This window comes from Theobroma cacao, chromosome 7 (assembly GCF_000208745.1).
Source record: "Theobroma cacao cultivar B97-61/B2 chromosome 7, Criollo_cocoa_genome_V2, whole genome shotgun sequence".
Lineage (NCBI taxonomy): Eukaryota > Viridiplantae > Streptophyta > Magnoliopsida > Malvales > Malvaceae > Theobroma > Theobroma cacao.
In genome coordinates this window covers 10176284-10195705 of record NC_030856.1, presented here as the reverse complement: position 1 = coordinate 10195705, position 19422 = coordinate 10176284, and the positions used below count along the sequence as shown (strand labels likewise).

Below are 19422 nucleotides of genomic sequence, written 5' to 3'. Positions count from 1 at the left end.
AAAACCCTTTACCCTTGCTTTTTGCAAATGTCTGTTCACTGCATGGGTTGCTGTCTGTGAAAAGGCTGATCGATAGATTATGATGGCGTTAAGGGGCCATGTGACAGAGGTTTCAGCCGTTTAGCTTAGTGACAGAGATGTCCACGTGCACAACTTTGTCACTTAACCATGTAGGACGAGGCAGTTAGTCAAGTCTTCCATCCTGTGGGACAACTCCCTTCATGCTTGCATCTTTCTCCATGGTTTCTCTTCTAACAATAAAAATAATACTATCCTATTCAGAAGCAGAGTTAGCCAATTTTTATTGAGAGGATCAAAGGTGAAGAAGAAAAAAGGTTAAAAATTTTTTAAATTAATATGTTAAATTTAATTAGTAATTTCTTAAAGATTAAGCTCGGACGGCTTGATGACCTAAGTATAGGAGAATTATTTAAATAATTTACATATTTTTCTTTTAAAGAATTTGTTAATTATTTTTAACTTATTCATATATACTTTAATCAAACCTTAAAAAAATTAATACAGTCAATATCTAATATTTTTATTTTATTTTTATTTAAATTTAAAATAATAAATATAAAACTAAAATGCATAAAGTATAAAAAGTTAAATACGATATACAAGATTTCACACAATCATTAAATATATAAATAGTTAAATAATATAAATAAAAAGAAAAAATTAAAAAAAAATTTTACTGTCTCTTAATTTCACACAATTGTGGTGACTGGTCTTACCTTTTTTTTTTTCAAATTCGAAGTATGCTTTAGTATTGAGTTACATAAAAGAGAGTAAAGTAAAAATAAAAAATAAAAGATAATAGAAAGAGAAAAAGAAAAAAAAGAGAGAGAAAGAGGTGGAGAGAAACTTAAAAATTAAAATAAAATTGAGTAAGGCTTGTAGGGTTAATTTATTAATTTTTTTTCTTTACATTAATTATTAAATAAAAAAATTATTTTAAAAAGATCATTTAAAAATAAAATAAATAAAATTTTTTAAAATATAAATAAAAAATTTAAAATTTAAAAATTTTAGAGATAGACATGGCCCTCTCAAAGGTACATTACCCTCCGCCGTAATCCTATTCCTTCATATATATTCCTTTCTTAAGGCCTTTGCCGTAGGTAATTATGATGGTCAGATTCATCGCATTTCAGCTACAAAGGCTTTTTAAATCGTTATATATATATATATTCTCTATGCTCTTGAATTATGCATTTATGATTATTGAACTTGTTTTCTGTTGCAAATTTCTTTCCAATCACTAGTAATTGATCCTTCATATATGGATTTTATGTCCCCTTTTATTCAAGAGCAGATCAAAGAAAGTGACAGAGTGACAACCGTCACATCTCAATTTTTAATTTTTAATTTGAATCGAATCATTGATCCGAAATATAGTTTTGTGTGATTATCCTTTAATCACTTTTCATACAAAATCCTAAATCCACTACTATATTTATTCAAGCTTTGGCTTCTCTTTTTGGTGAAATAATACGAGTTTCCTTCTAATTTAGTGATTTAAAGCCCAAACTTTAGCTATAAATGGTGTGCAAAAGATGAATACCAATAATTCATCTAAAAAAGAAAAGGATTAAAAAAAAGACTACCTTTTGTTCTAATTGAAATTCCAATAATTCATGTATAAAAATTAAGGTCATATAGTAATTCATCGGCTAGTTTGTAATGACATAAATCATGTCACTTCATGCCATATAAGAGAAAAATGAAAAGGTGATCTTTACATAGCAATGTAATATATGCAGGCATGTAGGAAGTTCTCTATATTAATTTTCAAAATAAAAAAAAAAAAAAAAGGAAGTTCTCTATATTTTCCTCTTTCCTTCCATTTTCCATCAGTAAATATGGAAAACAATGGGCTTATAAGGAAGCAATCCATGATATTCGATAAGGGCACAAATTTGTGAGTAGAGCTAATAGAGGCAATGTCTTTTTGTGCCTGTAAAAGCCCCCTCCACCCCACCATTCCCTCATATTCATTACAAAAGATGACTCGTTCATGTCTTGCCATTAAATAAAAATGTTGCGTTGCTAAGTTCGACCCCACATTATTTCTAGCACCGAAATACAATGACTTTGCACCCACCGTCCCTCCCCCTATAACCCTTTAAAGTACCCCATTCTTCCTGAGTGTAAATCAAGTCTCCTTTTCCTTTCCAATTCTCTCTTCATCTCTACCCAACACCTTCTTCTAGACCCAAAACAAAAGCAATGAAGAAGATCAATCTGATACTTCGGAAATGCAAGAGCTTGTCAAGACAACTAGCAAGATCATCGTCTTACAGCAGCCTAAGGTCGAAATCGGCTAAGGAAGATCATCTCTCGGATCACATGGGAGGAGATGAACATTGTGAAACGATTTATGTTGGGAGCACAAGGAAACGTTATGTCATTAGTGCCAAGTACCTTAAACACCCTTTGTTGAATGCATTGATAGAGAGGTCGAAACAGAAGCATGGAGGAGAAGACATATTGGTGAAATGTGAGGTAGTGTTGTTTGATCATCTTTTATGGATGCTTGAGAATTCTGATCCAAATCTCATTTTGGGTTCCTTGGAAGAACTAGCTGACCTCTATGTCTTTTGATGAGCTCAACCTGATCAGGCATATATATATATATATACATATATAATATGCTTTTGAATATTTTGATCTTGTTTAAGATAAAAAACCAAGAACATGATCAATGAATATTCATGTAAGGTCGTGATCATGACATGCATCCTGATGATGATTCAGAGTTGTAATATGATTCAATATCTTTTAATGACCTCTTATTAATTAATTCTTGATTTCTGTTGCTAACTCACTGCACTTGATTTGATGGATCAAGTGCTTATTATTTGCATTCAATTGGGGGTACCCTTTCTTTGCAATTCATGTCTTTCTTTTTGTTGGTTCAATTTCTTATTCATCTTATGTGTAACAAATAAAGGCTGAAGCATCATTTTTTTTTTTCTTTTCTTAGATGAATTACTCAATAAAAGTTGGCAATTAATATTTTTACTTTTTATTTAAAAAAAAAAGACAAGCACCCCAATAACTTCAGTGAATAAAATAAACTAGATCACATGAGGTAGCCCTTTTGAGCCTACCCACTTGTTTTACCTCTCACTTTTCCCAATTGTAGGCAAATCTTCTAAGAAGGCCAATCTTTCCCTAATGCAAAGTAAAGGTGGCAAAATTTGACTAAATCTGAAATCTTCTTTAATTTAAATTGATTGAAAAAAAATTGAATAAAAAAATAAAAGACACGAAGCTATTTGAATCCGAAATAATATGAAACAAACATAATTCAATCTTGAAACAAAGTATAACCTAAAATGAATTGAATTCAAAATTGGACACAACATCGATTTGAAAACCCATAAAACTTCAATTTATAATTTGAAAAGATCCAAACTGTCATTAAATGATTTTGTTTAAATTAAATAAATAATAAAAAATTTAAAAAGAAAAGTTTTAAAATTTTTAAAAAATAATATTATTCATATTTATTATACAATTACAAATAATGTATTTTCCACTTTTTCAATTTTTAATATTTTGAAATAATTAATTATAAAAATAATATTACTAATTTGACATTTGAATATTTTAATTCCACATTTAAAATAATCATGTGGAAATTTGAGATTTGGGAAATTTTTTGGAAGGGTTTTTTACTTTCATTCTTGCTCACTTTGTAGTTGTTATTTTCTATATTATTTCTTTACGCTTTAATTTTTATGGAGGAAGGAAAAGTAGAAAAAGATCACAAAGTGAATCATAATTTAATTTAAAATTAAAATTAATTATTAATTATAAATTAATATATATTTAAAAGTATACTAATGAGTAAGAATATTAATACAATTAGTTTTAATTTTAAATATAATCAATCATTGTAACTTATGAGTATTTAGATTAATTGTATTTAAGTAATTATATTTATTGAGTTATTTTTTAATATAAAATTTAAATACTTTGTACTTATATAAAAAATAAAATTAATACTCAAGCGTTTAAGTGTAAAAATGTAAATCAACCAAAAAATCTCCTTTCTTCATCATTAATGTGCAAACAATTATATCAATTAATTTTAACTTTTAAATATCATGATTTCATATAGCTTATAAATTACAATTTATAAATAAAGTTGCCAATTAAACAAAATAATGAATTAATCAATCAATTAAACATTTAGACTTCTTAAGTTAATTCAAATCAAGACAATAACAGACCTCTTAATTAATTTTAATTCTTCGCTAATGCCAAAATGATCAAATTTTAAAATAAATCAATATTATATCAATCAATTTAAAATATCATGATTACTGATTTCCTATTTGTTGCAAACTTTAATCAATGTTATGTAAAATTAATTGATCCATCAAATTTATTATGTTATTCGCCAAGCCAATACATTTTATTCTCCATTAATGCCAAATCATCAAATGTTAAAAATAGAACAACATTATATGAATTGTTTTAAAATTTTAAATTTGTCAAATTTATGAAAACGAATGAAATTATTTATTTACACTCGAATTTTTCAAAAATCCAAAATAATCGCAAAACCTCTTAATGATCCAAACTCGTAATGATTTGAACCTAAAATTAACCAAATCCAAAACCCTACTTGCCACCTCCAATGAAAACAAGCTCCTCCATTTCCTATACTGGGCACATGTTCCACCTTGCCTGACTGACTGACTGCCATGAGCACCCTCATGGACCTCCAAGGTAAATTGTTGGGAGAGTTATATAGTGAAGGATTTAGGGCTGAAATCCAAACCCCTGGGGACCTATACATTTGCCTTGAGCCCAATCTACCGTATTGCTTTCAAGGTTACTACTGACTAACAATGGCAACAACACAAATATAACTTGTTTTCTATCAAAGATCTTGCAACCCTATCCACCAAAAACAAGGGCTTATTGGTTTACTAAATTTAAAACACAAAACAACCCTGTATGGTCATTAAAAAATTTATTAAAGATAAATAACAAAATGGATGATCAGAGAATGAAGGGGGAGCCATACTCAAACCCTGGCATGCAGAGGCTTGGTCTACATGACAATGCCAGTTTTACGGAATATAACAATAGCATGAACAAAATTACCACAGTTGCAAGAGTTATAAACACTTGGAATGTCATGACAGCCAATTCCAAGTCAACTACTGTTTGCTTCCAGCATAATTTAAAGGAAATTCAAGATTACACCAGTCTCTGCCAAGGAGAGTCACGCTTTATACTATCACCCAACCACCCAAAAGGTCACATTATTTAGCCAAGTTCAAGCGATATGTTAGATATAACAAAAGTTTTACAGCTTCCTCATGAGAAGAAACAGTCTCTGGTCAAGTTCAAACTGGGAGACATGAGAAGCTTCTCCCCTGAGCATCATTAGAAGCCCGCCATATGAAACATAGATCTCCCTGAAAACAAGAACAGGCATTTAACTCTAAGATCAACTAAGAAGACTATAACAGCCCAAATAGATCAGATCATGTCACATAGTGAAACCACAACAAAATTAATCCTATTGAGTATCAAGTCAGAGTAACTGCACCACCCAGCAGCAATAATGGTGGAATAAACAAGGAGATACTCATGGGACACAAAATCAAAATGACCAAGCATGGTTAATAAACATACGCTTTAAGTCCTTTCCCTGAACCATCGTCTGATACCTTGTATAGCTTCCCATGCATGACGTACTCGTACTTATCTGCAAGAGACTTCCTCCCCTGGAATATAGGTCCAATTTGTTAGGCACATGACAACAAAAATATTGCATACCTTTAAGATATGGGTGCCTTTACATATATATACATGCATAAATACATATATATACAGAAACAAAAAAATCTAGGTGTTTACACACACACTTCCCATTTCTTTGGCCTCCATAACTAAGATGCCTCAAAGCCCTAATCCTAATAACAAGTAATCAACTAATCAATGTTAATTAATTAACAATCAAGAGCTTCTAGTCTCCTATTGCATAGGAGACACATAATTCTACCAGTCATTTTATATAGTCAAAAATCCTCTCCTTCTCCCAACTCCCAATTCCCTTTTCTTTCTTGATATCTAATCGTTTCTCAATTCCTACACCAACCCTCAACGCTTCAACCTCACCATTGGCATTGTGAATAGCTAACCACACCACCCTTTTCTGATTCACCACATTTGTTTTCCTCATTTCTCACAGGTCAGCCACTTCTCTTTTTAGACTCAAATTCTCTCAATAAATATAGAAAATCGAAGCAAAGATCTAACAAACCATGAAAGATGGGTTAGAAATGGATGTTGCACAGTTGTGGGTTTTGGTTGAGAAAAACGATGACAATCTATCTTCCCCAAGTTGACAGAGAGTCGGTGACTTTTGCTCAATAAGAAGTTGATCAAATCAAGTAACCGAAGATCAAAGCAAAAGAAAACCATCAAATTTTAATCAGAGGATCTCGATGTTCATATATAGAAAAACCAGAGCTTTCAGTTCCAAGAACACCCAACCAAATATAACAGTAACCAAGAAAACTGATTGATACAAACCCAAAATTAATGAAACTTCAACCTCCACATTTCCTTCCATCAAGAAACAAAATGTCTACCCATGTAGTTGAGCAAAGGAATAAATTTTCAGGTCCCCATATGTTAAAAATACTTATAGTAATAATATCATGGTTACCTGCAAAATTTATTTAATAAAGTTGACATGCTGCTTCTTATTAAAAATGACAACAAATGATCTCTCTCTCTTTATTCTAACTCTCTTGCTGAGCAGTTTTATTGAGATATTCAACAAGTAATAGAAAATAAGAACAAATTATTTATGCATGTGAAGAGGACAAAGTTACAGACAAGATTTCCAGTGAAAGAAGAATTACTTGGGCAAAGAAGTGCAAACATAGAAAAACCGGCCTTCATAAATGTTGTTTCTTGAGGAAAACTGATGGGAAAACTATATATTTTGCACCTCTCTTGAGATAGAGAGAGGGAAAGAAGAAGACAAGGGACTTGACTTGAGAGGACAGAATCTAGAAATATCCTATGACACATTGATCCACATGGCTGACTCTGCTTAGTAAGGAAAAGCTTAACTTATTATTGTTATCATATGACATATTTAAACAATGTGTAGTATACATGGCAGATGTCCTGGACTTTTAACCCCTCTTTTAACTTGAGACTAACATTACTTAATAGTTAACTAATTAAACTATAATTACTAGAATATTGCAATTCTAACTCTATGGACATCTTAGTTATGAAGACCAAACTTCAAGGACAAATTGTTTATTTGCCCCACAAACTATGACCATATATTGCATGTGAGAACTGTTGCAAGCCAATGCTGTATATAATAACAGTTATCAATTTAATGTAGCCACTTGGGGTAGACCCTCACCCTAGGGGTAGGGAGCACAGGGGTTTCAGTAGAAATCTTGGTAGTGTTCTCCTCTGACACCCATCATAGAAATAAGGATGTTTTAGGCCCCAACACACACACATGACACACTTAATTTATGCTCATTTTCTAACTTGGGCATCTGTGATAATACTATATCAAGAGGGCAACTAAAAACAAAATACAGCATACTAGATAACATAAACGTGTTAAGGTAAATAAAAGCTTTGATGTATGCTAGTCATAATATTATCCAAATGCACCTTTCACTTTCAACAAGAATATTTGTTGTTGCGGCAAACAAATTAGCAAAGTGTGTTAAACTACAACTATAAGAAGACTACCGGAGTGTAATAACCAGTGTCAGGTGTTCCATCCAAGTTCAAAGTGTGAGCTAGTGCCATTGTGAATTTGTCACCGACGTGCATTGGATATATCTCTGAATTCACATCTAGATGCATGAACATATCACAATTCTGGCTCCGGGCTTCAATACGAGTAACTGCATGAATATATCAAAACGTAAATGGGAAATGTTAACAAAACACTTAATTGAAGAATTACGCTTAGTTATGAAGTGCAAATTTACAAAATGGGAAATGTTAACAAAACACTTAATTTATGCATGTGAAGAGGACAAAATTACAGATGGGAATATATCAAAATGTAAATGGGAAATGTTAACAAAACACTTAATTGAAGAATTACGCTTAGTTATGAAGTGCAAAGTTACAAAATGGGAAATGTTAACAAAACACTTAATTTATGCATGTGAAGAGGACAAAATTACAGATGGGAATATATCAAAACGTAAATGGGAAATGTTAACAAAACACTTAATTTATGCATGTGAAGAGGACAAAGTTACAGACAAGATTTCCAGTGAAAGAAAAATTACTTGGGCAAAGAAGTGCAAACATAGAAAAACCATCTGAGAAAGAAAAAAAAAATTTACGCTTTCACTGTCAAGTTGAGTTAATAACATATACACATAATTGCAAAACATTACAGAGCAAAGAAAGAAACACAGGGAAACAAATCATAAATACGCATAGTGAGTAACTTAGAGAAAAGAAGAATTAAAAAGCGAAGGAAAGATTAAAAGAATTCTACCTTTATCAAACTTTTTACCATCTGGGTCAAGCTTATCAACCACAAAAATATCCTCGAAAAATATTATGCTTGACATATTCTGCAGATTTTTACCTTCAACACTAAACACTAAACACAGTACAAAAGTATCTCAAACACAACAAAAACAGAAAAGAAAGATGAGCGGCTCGGCAGAGAGACGGGTTAGGACGGCTTTTAAAGGGGAGGGAAGGGTAAGTTCGGCAGGGTTTGGAAGGGCCGAAGGGTAAGCATTTGGACTCGGTAGACGCAATTGATAACTCATAACTTGGGCTGCATCACAGAGATTCAACAGATATTGACCCATTTTATAGGATTTTATTTTTCTAATTTTTTTAAAGTATTAAAATCATTTATTATATTTTAAAATATATTTAAATGGACTAACCCTCTAAATCTGTTTATAAAATTTAAAATAATTCCATTATCAATGTCAAAAAATATTTTGAAGTTGATTTTTTTTCAATCGGACTATGCATAACTACTATATCGATAAAGGATAAATAAATAATTTTTATTATTTAAATTAATTTTAAAGGAAAATAAAATTTCAAAAGTTGTAACTTACTAGTATTAAACATCATGAAGCAAATGTCTTGCCTCCATGGCAATAAAAAAGTGTTGAAATTTTTTAAGTTCAAGTCTATTTAATTTATTTCATTAATTTTGTATATAAAATATAATAAGTCGATAAATTTATCGAACAATATCTTAGGTATAAAGGTGTTTAAGAGTTGAATAACATATCCAAATATGTAGTGTCACAGGTTTGGAATTTTAGCCAAGTTTCATATAGCATTATAGTCTCGTGTTTGAGAGACTAAACAAGCCTAAACGAGGTTCCTTGAAGAACGACATGGAAACGTGAAACAAAGAAGTATGAAGAAAGAGATATGGAAGAATGAATAAGTATTATTGCTTCAATAAGAGAAAAACAAAGTACCTAAGATCTAAGTACAAAGTAAATATTTAATTCGGCAAACTTAATTTGATTGCCTTACAATAACTTCTAAGAGTGCTATTTATAATAGCCTACTTGACGTAAACTTGATGTGCAAGTAAAAATACATATGGAAGTATCTAACTTAAACTTTCTTGAGGTACAAGAAAAGTAAAGTCTTAAAACTATTCCTCCTTGATGAGCAAGTAATCAACGAGAAAAACTTTGTTTTTGAAAAATATTCTAATTGCCCTAGAATAATTTGCTTGGCTACAAGGCAACAGTTGATGGACCCATGCATGTGGACTAGCTCGAAAGTCCATACTGGTTGGACTAGTCATGGATCTACGAACTGTGACACGTAGACCTAGTTCAACTTGGTACAAGTTTAAAGATATTGTTTTTATTAATAAATAATATATTTCTATGTAATTTAATTTAAAATTTATTTAAATATATTAAAATAATTTATAATATTTAATAATAAAAAATAGACAAGTCAAATTGAAATAAAACTATCGAATTTATAAGCACCTTTATATATCACATATCAAATTGATAATTTTGGATGGAAATTAGAATTTGATAATAATTTTTATAATTGAAAAAGGAGAAAATAGTTTAAACTCTGTATATATCTAATTTGATTTAATTGTGTGTTTGAGGCATTCAAATGGAAAAGATTTGAAGTAGAAACAAGGGGAAAGAAAAGAAAAATCAAATGATGCTAAGGTATTTTTGTTTTTATAAAAGTAATAAAAAAAAAGTAAAAATTGAGGATAAAGATGAAATTTAGTATATCTAAATTAGGTAACATTTCAAAATAAGATCTTAATACACTAAAATATTCTTCGATATATATAAAAATTACTTTACCATATTCATGTTTAAGCAATCTTTACAAACTTGTATACTAAATACTCGTGGCATTCTTCATGACTATTATTCAAACTGTCAATCTCTATAGATTTTTTCCTTGACTCAAACTGGTTGATAGTTGATGTCAATTAAGTCTCTTTCAACCAGTCTTTAAGAACTCTTTACAAATTGGACCCATGATCTCATTTCCTCTTCTTTTCTCCTTTATTAGGTGAGTTTCTCTTTTTTTTCCTTGATTTCTCCTAAATTTTTTTAAATAAATAAACAGACATGAATTGGGTTATATTAGTTATTTTGAAGTAAGTGGGTTTTTTAGTTTCTGAGGTGGGTTTGAAAGTTTAAATTCAAATTGTTTTTCAACTCTTGTTTTAACTGTTCATTTTCTCTGTTTCTCTAATTGTGTAATAATGTATTTATTTGTTTGGGAAGAAAGGGGGGATACCTATTGTGAAGAGTCAAGCTTTTTCATTATTATTGAAATGAAAAAAGAAGCATAATCATGATTAAATTTGTTAGAAAAAGGAAAAAGATTAAAAAGAGTTTTGACTTATGATTTTGACATGTTCATTGTTACTACACCCGTAAAAGGTGTTGACAAAATTGATTATTTAAAGGTTATTGCTTTGTAGTCTTTGATTAATAGTAGAAGAAATTTAACTTAGAATATAGACCACATAGTCATACGCACAAAGTCCGCATAAATAGATGTGCATCAATAGTCAATGTGTATAGGACAACCCGCATGGAAGGTGTTCGATAGTTGCTAAAAAGAGTAGCAACCAAGTATTCTAAGATAGTTAAAATACTTTCCATATTTAAATTTTCTTTACTTGTTGATTGCTTTGCTTGCACAATAAGTAAGCCTAATTTTTTATGACATTTACTTTTATGTGATTTACTTGTACTCTAATAATGTAAAGCCTGACCTTATAAAATACTTGTCATGACATATATGTGATGGATAGCATGTTTGAATGCTAGAAGAGTCCCGAAAAATTGTCAAAAGTCGGTAGTGTACCTAGAGATGCAACTAAATTGAATTAAGCCTCGAACTAGATCAAAGAGATATTTTAAGATGAAATTTAGAATTTTAAAGTCCCAGAATGATTTAAAATGATAATTTGGAGTTTGAGAGCTGAATTGGAGTCAATTTGGAATTTTCATGATCTAGGAGTAAAATGGTCATTTTGCCACCTGAGGTTAAGATGTGAGTGTTGGATGAAATTTTTTACTAAGATTGATCAAGATTGACTATTTAGAACATAATTTGAGTTTGAAAAGTGAAAAATTTTAATTTCGATATTTCTTGGAGCATAAGGGTAAAATAGTCATTTTGTCACCCTAGGGGCAAAACAATAATTTTCCACCATCAGGACACTTGTTCAGCACATGGTCTTCCCTTATCCTCATTTTGACCTTTGACTAATCATGTGGCGGAGAATGGAAACATAATTATTAAAGTATAAAAAAATAGACTAATAAGCATGTGACATGTGTCAAGCAATGATATTTTATTATTTTCTATAAAAATCAACCCATATTTATCCCATTCTTCTTCTCCATATTCGGTCAAAACAAAGGAAAGAACGGAAAAACTAGAACAAACCCTAGATAAGAGAATTTCAAGAAAAAAATTATGGAAATTTCAAGGAATCAAGCAAGATAAGGTATGAATTTTCAATTTTTGCTTGAGATCTAGCATCCCCATGCTTTATTTTCTTATTTCCATGGCTGAAAATTGAGTTGGCATGATGAAACCCATGAAGGCCGAATTCTAGAGAGAGAGAGTTTGGTGATGGTTTGATTGGATTTTAAGTTATATGGATGTTTTCAATGATTTATGGTATTTAGTGTAAGAATCAAGCTTGAAAATCACCCATTCCTTATGTGTTCTTCATTGGTCGAATTTTCTAAGGAGGATATTGTGATTGAAATTGATGATCTTTCATGATATTTTGGTAATATTTGATTGGTGAGGCTAGAAATTTAATGAGAAATTTTGGTATGAAAATATGAATTTTTACCTAATGTATAGACATGTGCGATTTATGGTTCGGACTGATAAATTGAATCATATTCACAGTCATTGAGGTATTTTAAGTATAATTGGAGTGTAGAAAGTGAAAGAAATCGATTTGGAGTTAAATTGGAGGTTTTAGCCAATTACACCGATAATGTTGCGAACTAGGTCGAATACCGTATTTAAACGGCTATTCGGACATTTTGCATTCCATATCATGCATTAGTAGCCTAAATTAGTTTAATTTTGATTTAGTACCAATGTAGTAAGTTTCTCGATTTTGTACTATGTCAAGGTGGTGAGTCCTCCGATAAAGGCAAGGGAATTGCACCCGAAGACCAGTAATCTGAGTATTTCAAAAATCCCCACTTTAGACATTGTGAGTAATCTTATCATCATTTTAATTATCTAAAGTATGTTTTTATTCGGTTTTGGTGAATTTTATGAAAATGAGTTCAAATGGTAAATTTTTATGTTTTGTAAACAAAATGTGTTTAAATGAAAAGACTTTATGAATTGTCTTGAAACGAAATAACGATTTTGAAAATAAAGTAATTGAAGACTACTAGTATGTTGTAAATTTATGATTGGAAATTGATGGCTTATGTTATATCGTTATTGTGTTGGCATGACTGGTTGGGCTATGTTTTATGAATTGTATGAATTGTTTTATTTTACCCTTGTAGGCTGGGTAGTATTATATTAGCCTTGTCATGTTGTCAAAATTTTATTGTATGGTGGGTTTAGCTTGCTGCAGTGGGCGGATTCTGTGGACCAGCCTATTAGAGGGGCACGGAATCCGGATATATATATATGTACATCGGTCGAAGAGGCGTGTAGGGTATCTCTTGAGGTATGATTAGAGTCCACATCACGCTGAACCACCTCGTGACGATGAACTCCGCTAACGCCAAGGAACGGCTGTGTTTTTCAAACTAGAAATATGTTTTCGTGTATACGAAGTTTTTAAGAGCCTTGGCGGACTCGGTTGGATACCTCGGCCAAGGTATCCCCGAGAATGATTTTGGTAGGAGCCAAGCTTTTAAGATACTCATAAGTCATGTTGACTATTTAAACGAAATGAATATTTATATTATGAAATACATATTGTGATGAAATATTTTAATCGTCTCCTTTTACTCGTCTTTAGATATTTTGAATGATGTTTGTTTACTCACTAAGATTTTATAATCTCACCACCCTCATTTCCCTCCATTTCAAGCTCAGAATAAACTGTAGATAGCTGATCTCATCGAGGACTACCTTTAGACTTGCATTTTCCAAACTGTAGATTCACAGTCCTCTTTACTTTTGTTCATTCAGTGGCTCACTTGTTATTGTAAATTAAATTAAATACTTTGGCTTACTGTATTACAGTATGTATGAATTTATTCTGCTTTTACACTACCAAAAATTATTTATCGGTAACTCTATAAATATTGTTTTATAAGAAAATAGAATATTTTATTAAATATTTTTATTATATTCAAATAATCATAATTTCCTTTTAAATGAAGATTTTTAGATGTTTAAACTTATTTTTTACTATGAATTACGTGTTTTGTACTCGTTTACTATATTTTAACGGATTTCGAGACCTTAGAGGAAAAATGATCAAAATGCCCCTGTGAGGAAAATTTTATTTTTCTATTGTTTTGAATATGAAATAGTTTATAATCTCTCAAAACATGATTTTAGTAACTAATACTCACGGGGGAAGCGAGAAAAACTTATGTTAAGCCTTGCGAGGTTTCGATTGACATTCCGAATAATGAATGTCTATCGAGACGTCGCGACGGTTGTCACGGGCTCGATGAGAGTTCCGGGTCGTGACAAATAAAGTCTAGAATTAAAATACTTCATTATTTAATTTACTTGTATTACAAATAGTTTTAGGATGGGCTATGTCTATAAATAGTCCATTTATATTTCTTTATAAAATTGAACAAGGTTTTCAAATTCCATTCTCCATAAATAAGGTTTTCCTAATTTCATCCTCTATGAACAGGGTTTCCCTGATTCCATTCTCTTTGAATAAAGTTTTCATGATTCCATTCTCTTTTGAGACATTTTATTTAAAAAAAAAGCCCGGTGCCAATACCAGAGATTTTCAATCTTGGATCTTATGTAACACGGTAATAAAATCATGATTCATCAACTCACTTTCTAAGGAGTTACAAGTAGGTGCTTCTTATATGGGTACTGCAAACAAAATACAACTTAATTTAGAAGAGCCATTTACTCAAGGAATTGCACCCCGAGTGTATGAATTGAAGTGATCCATTGTATTACTACAACGGACTCATCCAGAGTTGAAATTATTCTTAAGACAACTAACGAAAAGCTGCTTCATACGAACCCATGAAACTAGTGGAGACACCGAAGAAGACTTGTGGTGGAGAGAGACCACGAGGCAATGAGGGTATTGCCTAAATCAGGTGAGTGAGAATGTCATGGTCTATGATCCCACAGCTAGTCCAGCTCGATAGAGGGCTCGAACCAACAACACACTTGTGCCGCACATGCCATCAAGGCACATATCAACCTTGGGGTAACATAACCTAAGGGGTCATTGACAACCAGCATTAGACTACCATGGACTGGGAATTTCTTGACACTTTGCACACTTGCAAAATCGAGCCACACTAGCAAGCAACTTAAACAGGCCTTGCAAAGCAACATAGATCAACAAGCTTGGCACTTTAACCCAACACACCAAGACCATCCACGAGCAGTAAGAGCTTCAGAAGACTACACAACTGAATGTTGCACATACGTAAGGGGCATGCATAAGTCGCGAACACCAAGAGCCTGCATGCCAGAATAGCGCATAAACACAAGCCGCATGATAATAGATTGCACACATCATAGCCTCATGATAGGGGGCTACATGCAACATAATCGCATATACTTGGAACGCACACCTATGACACTCCCAGAAGACGTGCACAGAGGCTTTGCATCGAAGGAAAGTATGAATGGCACAAACACAGGAGTCCTGCACTAATGGGCCACGTGCACTCAGCCTACACCCCAAGAGGCCACGAACACAACAAACGCTCCTTAAATAGCCTCACATGGGAATGCTGTGCACATCAAGTGATGGGTTAGCTATGGATGGCATGCTCAAAATACGCAGGGGAAAGAAAATTAAAACTTTATAACTAAACAACAAAAACATGCCTCCACACATGAATCACCTTGGTGATATTTAACACATAAAAGCGCAAAATAAATTATTGTTTAGAAAGTTACTTTGCCAAGTAATTTCATAATCACAATGGCACTTTTCGAAGCAATCCCACGAACACAACAAGGAGCAAAAACCCGAGCCAATCATGCATACCTTTAAGATATGGTTGCCTTTACATATATATACATGCATAAATACATATATATACAGAAATAAAAAATCTAGGTGTTTACGCACACACTTCCCTTATCTTTGGCCTCCATAACTAAGACGCCTCAAAACCCTAACTCTAATAACAAGAAATCAACTAACCATTTTTAATTAATTAACAATCAAGAGCTTCTAGTCTCCTATCGCATAGGAGACACATGATCTCACGCATATTTTTAAAAGAGTCAACCAAGAATATTCAAGTACTTCATTCAAACATATATGCATTTGTCCAAAACAATTTAAATGCAAATTCACTCACTTGTCTTTGTTGATTTTTTTTTTATCGACTCCAAACTTGAACTAATGCTCCAAGTGAAAATGTGGTCTCGTTAGAACCTATCACACACAATAGCATCACAACCAACCCAATTTACATGAATATAAGCCCAAATGCTATTTCCAAAATCAAACGTTACTAATTCTTCCTAACTAGTTTTCAATTAGCATTTAACTATTGCACATATTTTGACATTTTGACCATAACTCTCTCTACAAAGCTCTAAATGATATAATTTTTAGACCATTGAAAAGATAAGAAACAAAACTACATCTTTTATGTTTACCATTTCACCCACTTTAGCTTGCAAGATAGTCAAAAATTATGTCAAAGTTAAAGTACTACAGTAATCCTAAAGTAATTACGATTTCTGCCAATTAATGGGTCGAGGCCGCAGCTCATGTACTTTGATATGGAAATCCTAGTTGGAATTGACTCCTTTCTTCACCTAACCTGGCCTAACTTCAAAACCCTATAAATGCAACCTTTTAGAGGACTTTTAGAGAAATGAAACACTAGATTGACAGTTGAGAATCAAGTCGTAAGGTCATTGAAGCTGAAAAGAATTTGAATAATTCAAGAAGATTTGGAAGATCAAGATTATAAATTCTTAGATTCTATCATCCTTTTGTTATTCTCTTAATTTTTTTTCTTAGTTTAATCTAAATGCTTAAACTTAATTTGATGATAATGAATGACTTGATGGGGAACTAAATTATTAAACTAAGATTATGATTGAACTCAATACACAGTCTGATTTATTTATCTCTCTTTAGCCTATGCTTGTTTGTTTTAAGTTGTTTATTTTATTATGTTCTTAATGCTTATAATTGCTTTATTACCAATTAGATTGAATTGGAAACCTAGGTTAAACCTTGACGAAAGAGATTTAGGTAAACCTTGAATGGAATAGTGTATGATCGAATGCACTTAGTTGATTAGATGGTTTGATTTGCATATAAGATAGACATACACCTATAAGCTATATATAGTCAGGATTAGAGCACGAACTTAATGAATTTTTCTTGAATTGAATTTGCATAGGCACAGAGTAAATTAATTGAGAGAAATATTTTTATGAGAAACTCGATAAAGACTTGTAAATAAATTAGGACTCTAGGTTAGTGACTTAATCCATTAAACTAAGTTAAGAAAGATAGACAATATCCAGATGAAGTATTGATGGATATCATAATCTTAGGTCTGGTAATTTATTGAGTTTTTGTTTAGAACAAATTTACTGCTTAATTTTAGATTAGTTTTAGTTTTAATTTATTAGATTTAATTTTGCCTTTTAATAATATAAATTTGGTTGTTTGAATAAAATTAGGATGTGTTAATTTTAGTAGTTAATAGTAGGAATTAAAATAATTTTGTGGGAATGATACTTTACTTCATCACTATATTACTTGTTAATGATACGTGCACTTGCGTGAGCAACTAATAATAGGGATGTTGGGGATAAACTCGTGCTTTTATAGTAGGATCGAATGGTGTTCACACCAAGCCAACAACTTCTTCTTCTATTGGGCTTGCATGTTTGTCTTCCATTGGGTTAAAAAATTCTTCTTTGATTCCTAAATTGACCCAGGCCTAAATGCAACAGTTAATGGATTTTTTGTACAAATGGCTTATCCAACCAACTCTATTACTAGGTTAATAGCAAACATGGCTTCCAATGCTAATTTTTCTGAAAAAAAAGGACGACTCATGGGCAATTGATATTAGGGCCACAGACCTTATCACCCATCAAACTAACAATCTATCTAATATGATTAAAAATTCTAAAATTCCATCAGTTCAAATTTCAAATGGTGACACTGTACGAGTACATGTTTTGCATCAATTAAATCTTAGACCAAGCTTGACTTTAGAACGAGTTATTAGATTACCTAAGTTTTATTTAACTTATTATATGTAAGCAAGATAACTTGTGGCTTGAATTGTCTCCTAATTTTTTGATTTGATTTTTGCATAATACAAGACTTACTCTTGAGGAAGTCGATTGAAGTGGGTAGAGTGTGAAACAAATTGTATTATTTGGAGCCAACAAGGACAAGCAAAGTATTTTTGACTAAAGGCAAAGACATTGTGACTCTATGGCATCATCGATTAGGGCATATTCCATTATATCGCCTCTCAATGGTTCCAAACTTAGTTGTCATTAATAATAAGAAGGATAATTTTCTTTGTGATGTTTGTCGTAGAGCAAAACAAACTAGGTTGCAATTTTTCGAGTCGTAAGAATAAAAGTTTACAAGCTTTTGATCTAATTCACTATGATATTTGAGGTCTTTACCACATTGCATCTTTTTCGAGATCACGTTATTTTCTATTAATTGTTAATGATTACAGTTGAGCAACATGAGTTTTTCTTATGAAACATAAATCGGAAACAAAAAGTCTCATACTCTATTTCTTCTAGTGAGTTAAAACACAATTCAATGCACAAGTCAAGATATTGTGAATAGATAACGGATTGGAGTTTGATCATGAGGATTTGGAGAATCACTATTTTGCGTATGGGATGGAGAAAATACTAGCTGCACGAACACACCTTAACAAAATAGAGTGGTAGAACAAAAGCATCGCCATCTTTTAGAAGTAGCATGTGCACTTCTATTCCAAGCCAATCTTTCCATCACCTTTTGGGGTGAATGTGTACTCACAGAGACTTATCTGATCAACCACATGCCACTTTTAGTCATAGAAAACTAGACTCTATATAAGAAATTGTTTGGGAAATCTCCATCATATGACCATCTTTAAACATTTATATGTCTTTGTTTCAAGCATATTAACAAACCACAAGATAAGTTTGCTCCTCATAGTCGATCGAGTGTCTTTGTTGGGTACTTCTCGGCACAAAAAGGGTATCGCATATATGACCTTGAAAGCAAGAAGATATATGTTTATGGAGATGTACAGTTTTAAGAAGAAATATTTCTTTTTGTCAAGATAGGTAAGGAAATCAATGATCCAAATACAGAAAAGGCACATCAGCATGCATAAATCAATTCACCTATTTCACTTGATGAGCCAAATGAACACCTAGACTTAGAAGGTTTTACACAATAAGAGCCATAAAATTATACGTAACAAATCCAAGAGCTTGGGGTCATACAATGAAATACCCCATACTTTGATATGGTGATAAATAAAGTTGATCGAATGCAAATTGAGGTCAATTAAAATGTTTAGAAGTGATAAAAGACGAAAGGAGTAGTTTAGGATAAAATATTTCGCAAATGAGAAAATAATAATAAAATAATAATAATTTTATCGGAGGAGAATTTGTGAGATAAAAGGCGATTTGGAAGTTAAGTGAGACATAATAAGGTATTTT

At 31.7% G+C, this 19422-nt stretch overlaps 2 protein-coding genes and 1 long non-coding RNA gene across 6 annotated transcripts; 2 read left to right on the top strand and 1 right to left on the bottom strand.

Annotated features, from left to right (window-relative positions):
- LOC18594589 (auxin-responsive protein SAUR72) lies at window positions 2083-2924 on the top strand. The gene has a single exon (XM_007022200.2). The coding sequence runs from the start codon at window positions 2233-2235 to the stop codon at window positions 2605-2607; it is 375 nt and encodes a 124-aa protein (XP_007022262.2). The 5' UTR covers window positions 2083-2232; the 3' UTR covers window positions 2608-2924.
- LOC18594588 (DNA-directed RNA polymerases II, IV and V subunit 8B) lies at window positions 5020-8830 on the bottom strand. 4 transcript variants are annotated; one of them, XM_007022199.2, is made up of 5 exons: window positions 8537-8812; window positions 8322-8354; window positions 7768-7925; window positions 5665-5756; window positions 5020-5444 (listed from the first exon to the last, which is right to left on the bottom strand). In XM_007022199.2, the coding sequence occupies exons 1-5, from the start codon at window positions 8610-8612 to the stop codon at window positions 5333-5335; spliced, it is 471 nt and encodes a 156-aa protein (XP_007022261.2). In that variant the 5' UTR covers window positions 8613-8812; the 3' UTR covers window positions 5020-5332. The 4 variants fall into 4 exon arrangements, with proteins under 4 accessions (XP_007022261.2, XP_007022260.1, XP_017980757.1 ...); XM_018125268.1 differs by having other exon boundaries at window positions 5316-5444; window positions 5700-5756; window positions 8537-8824; XM_007022198.2 differs by lacking the exon at window positions 8322-8354 and having other exon boundaries at window positions 8537-8830.
- Window positions 12000-13173, top strand: LOC108662906. Its single transcript, XR_001928766.1, has 3 exons — window positions 12000-12040; window positions 12689-12772; window positions 13141-13173. It is a non-coding gene; the product is annotated as an uncharacterized LOC108662906 (long non-coding RNA).

Excerpts from the sequence above, each read along its gene's own strand:
- LOC18594588 (XM_007022199.2), bottom strand. The coding sequence starts at position 8,612 with ATGTCAAGCATAATATTTTTCGAGGATATTTTTGTGGTTGATAAGCTT. Across the intron at positions 7,926-8,321 it reads GTTTGCACTTCTTTGCCCAA|TTACTCGTATTGAAGCCCGG; the intron begins GTAATTTTTCTT and ends ATATTCATGCAG. Across the intron at positions 5,757-7,767 it reads ACACTGGTTATTACACTCCG|GGGAGGAAGTCTCTTGCAGA; the intron begins GTAGTCTTCTTA and ends CCTATATTCCAG.
- LOC18594589 (XM_007022200.2), top strand. The coding sequence starts at position 2,233 with ATGAAGAAGATCAATCTGATACTTCGGAAATGCAAGAGCTTGTCAAGA.